At 43.9% G+C, this 6,000-nt stretch overlaps 1 protein-coding gene across 2 annotated transcripts in view; it reads left to right on the top strand.

Annotated features, from left to right (window-relative positions):
• The first annotated feature begins 4,245 nt into the window (after positions 1-4,245).
• The window catches only part of alcama (activated leukocyte cell adhesion molecule a), a 43,638-nt gene continuing 41,883 nt past the window's right edge, over positions 4,246-6,000 (top strand). For both annotated transcript variants that reach the window (XM_040012826.1, XM_040012816.1), the window contains exon 1: positions 4,246-4,500. In XM_040012826.1, the coding sequence (XP_039868760.1) occupies positions 4,443-4,500 (58 nt within the window). In that variant the 5' untranslated portion in view covers positions 4,246-4,442. The remainder of the gene's footprint in view (positions 4,501-6,000) is intronic.

Genomic DNA, 6,000 nt, shown 5'->3' with positions numbered 1-6,000 from the left:
GGAGGCTGCCCACTCTCCCCGGCCGGGCGGAAGTGCACGCAGACGGCGCCGAGATCGACCCAGTATTTTTCTCGCCAATGTCCGTTCTCTGGCAAACAACATGGATGAGATACGGCTCTCCATCACTAACAACAGACGGATTATGGACTCAAATGTCATGTTTTTCACCGAAACATGGCTGAACAACAGCTGCCCGGACAATGCTATCAAGTTAGCAGGACGCCACACACACCGAGCCGACAGGCTAGCAGATGACTCCGGCAAGACCAGAGGTGGAGGTTTGTGCATTTATATTAACAATGCTTGGTGCATGAACTCCACTACTACTGAGAGTCACTGCTCACCTAATGCGGAGTTTTTAATGGTCAAATGCAGACCTTATTATCTCCCCAGAGAACTCACTTCGATCATACTCACTGCCGTGTATATACCCCCCGACGCTAATGCTAGGTTGGCCATGAAAGAACTTTCTGCAGCCATTAACAAACACCAGAATAAACACCCCAAGGCTGCTTTTGTTGTTGCTGGCGACTTCAACCACACCAACTTAAAGACAGTCCTCCCCAGATTCCACCAACATGTCTCCTGCCACACCAGAGGAGACAAGACTTTAGACCATGTGTATTCCAACCTGGCTGGAGCCTACAAAGCCACACCCCTCCCCCACATTGGACAATCGGACCATCTCTCCCTGTTCCTCACACCTAGGTATTCACCACTCATCCAACGTGTGAAACCTGCTGTGAGGACAATTAAAGTGTGGCCAGAGGGGACAGACGCAGTGCTCCAGGACAGATTTAAAAACACAGACTGGAATATGTTCACCCACACAGACCTGGACCAGTACGCCTCATCTGTACTGGATTACATCTCCGAAACCACAGACAGTGTCACCACCCAGAAACGGATCACCATGTACCCCAACCAGAAGCCTTGGATGAACCGGGATGTTCGTCTCCTCCTGAAGGCCCGCAACACTGCCTTTAGGTCAGGAGATGCACACGCCTACAGCACAGCCAGGGCTAATCTAAAGAAGGGCATCAAAAAAAGCCAAACACCATTACAAAAAGAAGGTAGAAGAACACTTCTCCAACTCCAACCCCCGACGCATGTGGCAAGGACTCCAGACCATTACAGACTACAGGACCACCAAACCCTCCCCCGCATCCTCTGATGTCTCCTTCCTCAACGAGCTCAACAACTTTTATGCTTGTTTTGAGCGAGGGAACCCCACAACCACAACCAAAGCAGACATGACGCCAGATCACCAACCTGACTCTCTCCCCCACCGATGTAGGAGCGGTGCTGAGCAGGATCAATGTCCACAAGGCTGCAGGCCCTGATGGCATCCCCGGGCGTGTTCTCAGAGCGTGTTCTGGGGAGCTTGCAGGAGTGCTCACAGACATATTCAATCTGTCCTTGGCCCACGCTGTGGTACCGGCCTGCTTCAAATCCACCTCCATCGTCCCGATACCCAAAAACTCCAACCCATCTTGCCTCAATGATTACCGCCCAGTAGCACTCACCCCCATCATCACTAAGTGCTTAGAGCAGCTGGTCCTAGCACACTTCAAATCCTGTCTCCCCCCCACCCTGGACCCCCACCAATTCGCATACCGCCAGAACAGGACCACAGAGGATGCAGTCTCCATCGCACTGCACTCTGTCCTCTCACACCTGGACAACAACAACACCTACGCCAGAATGCTGTTTATAGACTTCAGTTCAGCATTCAATACAATCCACCCCTCACAACTCATCAGGAAACTGACAGACCTGGGCATCAGTTCCCTCATCTGCAAATGGTTACTGGACTTCCTGACCAACCGCCCCCAACATGTCCGGCTGGATAACCGCTGCTCATCTACAATCACGATGAACACCGGTGTACCACAAGGCTGTGTGATGAGCCCTTTCCTCTACTCCCTCTTCACCCACGACTGCAGACCTGCTGATGGTTCCAACACCATCATTAAGTTTGCAGATGACACCACGGTGATTGGCCTCATCAGTGACAACGATGAGGCCGCCTACAGGGAGGAAGTGGATCGTCTGGCTGAGTGGTGCGACAGAAACAACCTGCTGCTTAACACCGAGAAGACCAAGGAGCTCATCGTGGACTACAGGAGGAGTGCTGACCCACATCCACCCATCCACATTAAGGGGACGGCTGTGGAGCGTGTGAGCAGCTTCAAGTTCCTGGGAGTCCACATCTCCGAGGATCTAACCTGGACGACCAACTGCTCCAAGCTGGTCAAGAAGGCTCACCAGCGCCTCTTCTTCTTGAGGACTCTGAGGAAGAACCACCTGTCCTCAGACATCCTGGTGAACTTCTATCGTTGCACCATCGAGAGCATCCTGACCAACTGTATAACAGTCTGGTATGGGAACTGCTCTGCCTTGGACCGGAACGCGTTGCAGAGGGTCGTGAAAACTGCCCAGCGCATCGCCGGAGCACCACTTCCTGCCATAAAAGACATCTACAGGAAGCGGTGTCTGAAAAGGGCTGGGAAAATCATCAAAGACCCCAGTCACCCATCACATGGACTCTTCACCCTCCTGCCCTCTGGGAGGCGCCACAGGAGCCTCCGGACTAAGACCACCAGGTACCGGAACAGCTTCTTCCCCACAGCTGTCAGACTCCTGAACTCTGCCTCCTGACATCTGACCCACGTTAAACTCATGGACTGAACATACACACACCCACAATGGACAACTGTACCCTCAAACACACAATAATAACATGGACTGAACCACCACTCACAACCACTAGCACTTTATATAGCCTCTGTAGAAACTATCTACACCCTCACTTATCTTAACTGCACTACTGTATAGCTCTGTGTAAATAATCATTCTGTACATTCGATAATCTTTAATCCTACAACTTGCATAGTTCCCATTTCTGTATAGCTGTATATCTCAGATTCTGTAAAGTTATTTATTTCATATTCTGTATAGTTTTTCATATTTATATCCTGTTCATAGCCTGTACATAGCTTGTACTCACTACAGCCTGTACATACTTACAGTTATAGAATATTCACAACATACTTCATACCGTGTACATTATAACATACCATAATAGACCCATTTCTGTAATATACTCACATATCTATATTATTGCTAATATATATTGTAATATATCTATATCACTAAAGCACTTCTGGATGGATGCAAACTGCATTTCGTTGCCCTGTACCTGTGCATGTGCAATGACAATAAAGTTGAATTCTATTCTATTCTGTTATTTAGTGTCACTTCGAAAGGCACACAGCCAGCATTGACATATAATTGTTCTTTCAATTTTTGATAAAGATTACAGTGAATTGAGATGTAACTTGGCCCAGAGGTACAGTAGGTCGTCCAGAGTAAGACGGTGTTGAAAGTGTATTGAATTCAATATACATGTCCTTTAATTTTTGAGTAATATTACAATAAATCTGGATTATATTTGGTACAGAGGTACAGTAGGTGTCCCAGAGGAGGGATGTGTTGAAAGTTGGACCTCAACTACTATGGATGATTTTTAATGAATTTCTGAAATTTCCATAATTGTAGTGTATTGGCTGTATTGAATTGCATATAAATGTCCTTTAAGTTTTGAGGAATTTTACAGTAATTCTGGATGAAACTTGGCACACAGGTACAGTAGGTGTCCCAGAGGAGGGATGTGTTGAAAGTTGGACCTTAACTACTAAGGATGATTCTTAATGAATTTCTGAAATTTCCATAATTGTATTGACTGTATTAGGCTGTTCCATTGTAATTTGTGTGCGCGGGTCTAGGCTTTCAAGCGAAAAGGCGCTACCGTAAAGACTGGTGTAAAAGCGCAAGGAAATTTATGCGGCGGAGAGAAGCGGCTGGCTTGACCGCGGCTCACAAATGACGGCTCATTCATTCATTCATTTATGAAATTCCAATGTTGCAAGGACAATATGTATAATGCTTACCGTTTAATAAAGAACACTATCCTGAAATGCAAAAAATTCAAATTGCTGGATCGGCGGACAGAGACGCTTTCTCGCAAGTTAAGTAGATTTTTTTAAGGCGTTTTTTTCCGAAGTCGCAAAAAGTATAACGTCACAACAAAGTGATTGCTCACTTGCAATGTTTAACCTGGAACAACATTTATTATGATGACGTGGGAACAACACCGACATGAGGATATCAGATCGTGTTACAGTCAACAATGAAGCAAAATCCCCTAAGAGTCTCCTCCTCCTCCTCCCCCTGTCCTTTCGTCAGCTTTTCCGTATTCCACCTGCCCGGCCTCCCAGTTCAAAACGCATTTCGCTGGACTTTTCACTCTTAAACTGTTGTGAACAGCAGTGAGAAATCTGCCGACCATATTTGTAAACCTTGGTTTGATTTCCACTGGTCATTACTTGTCTTGCTGGTCATCCACCAACCCCACAATCTTTTCCCCTTTTTTCAAAACGATGGATACTGTCGCTTTACTTTTGCTGTTTGTGGTCAACGCTGGAACGCTGGTTCAAGGTAAGCTTCGCTAATAACGTAGCAGGAATACCTCCTAGCATGGTTAGACAGGTTAGAGTGCTGATGTTGATTTGGCACAAAAATACAATACAGACTAATGCAGTACTAATATTTCTTATAACTAAATGCCAGTTAGCGTAAAATACAAATAACTCACCAGCTGGGTGAGGAAACCGAGACATGCTCGTGACTGATTTTCAGCGTTGGGCTTCCCACTTTACCTTTTTTTATAAAAAAATAAAAGGGAACTATTTTATGTTAAGTGGGTAAAGCAAAGGAACCTGTTTTGTGTGTGTTTGTGTATTGTTTGATATACCCGAGTAGGTTAAGAAGAAGCCAGAAATACTTTTACTTTTATGTCTTTTGTCATGTAAGTCAGGGAGGTCTTGAATTTTTGTACTATATAAGAATATGTATGTATGTATGTATGTATGTATGTATATATATATGTGTGTGTGTGTGTGTGTGTGTGTGTGTGTGTGTGTGTGTATATATACACACACACACACACACACACATACATACATACATACATACATACATACATATATATATATATATATATATATATATACATATATATATATATATATATACAATACACCATAACACACACACAACCAAACCTATACACATACATATATCTATAATTATAGATATATATATAATATATATATATTATATATGTGTAGTGTGTGTGTGTGTGTGTGTGTGTATACACACACACACACAAACAGGTAATACACACACACCCATCATATATATATATATATATATATATATATATGTGTTGTGTGTGTTATACCGGGCTTGTGCTGTGGTGTGTATACACACCACACACACACACACACACATATATCATATATATATTATATATTATATATATATATATATATATATATATATGTGTGTGTGTGTGTGTGTGTGTGTGTGTATACACACACAGCAGAAAGTCCGGGGACTTTCTGCTGTGTATTTTCACGGCAGAATGAAAAAGCACCTGACTCGGTGACTCACCACTAGAGCATGAACAGTAGCTGAAATTAGAATCGGTGAAACTGAAACTGAAAATAAATGAGATCACTGCTAAACACACAAACATGAACACTATTCATATGATGCCTTGTAATACACTGGTATCACTTCTGCCCTGTGGTGTGTTAGGTAGTTTCCATCTTGAAATGACGTTAGCTTAAAGTCATTTGACAATTACAAGTGAGTGTGACTAAACAAGAAGTAAAACACTGTTTTTGGCCAAATCCCAGTGGAGGAGTAGCAGCTTTTAATATAAAAAAAACAAAAAAACAGTTCCTCCCACACTGAAAAGAGGAAACTGGAGAAATCCAAACTGAATGGACTTGGACATCCAGGATATTGATAACGCAGTTGTACTGACAGCAGACTGACAGCAGACTGACAACCTACACTTACTATAGTTGAACAGAGAGATCAATGTTGCCCTTTGGGGCCCTTATGTGTGTGAGGGGTTTTGTTGGTTGT

This window comes from Simochromis diagramma, unplaced genomic scaffold (genome assembly GCF_900408965.1).
Source record: "Simochromis diagramma unplaced genomic scaffold, fSimDia1.1 OVJJ01000123.1, whole genome shotgun sequence".
Classification (NCBI taxonomy): Eukaryota; Metazoa; Chordata; class Actinopteri; order Cichliformes; family Cichlidae; genus Simochromis; species Simochromis diagramma.
This window is presented reverse-complemented; position numbering and strand designations above follow the sequence as displayed.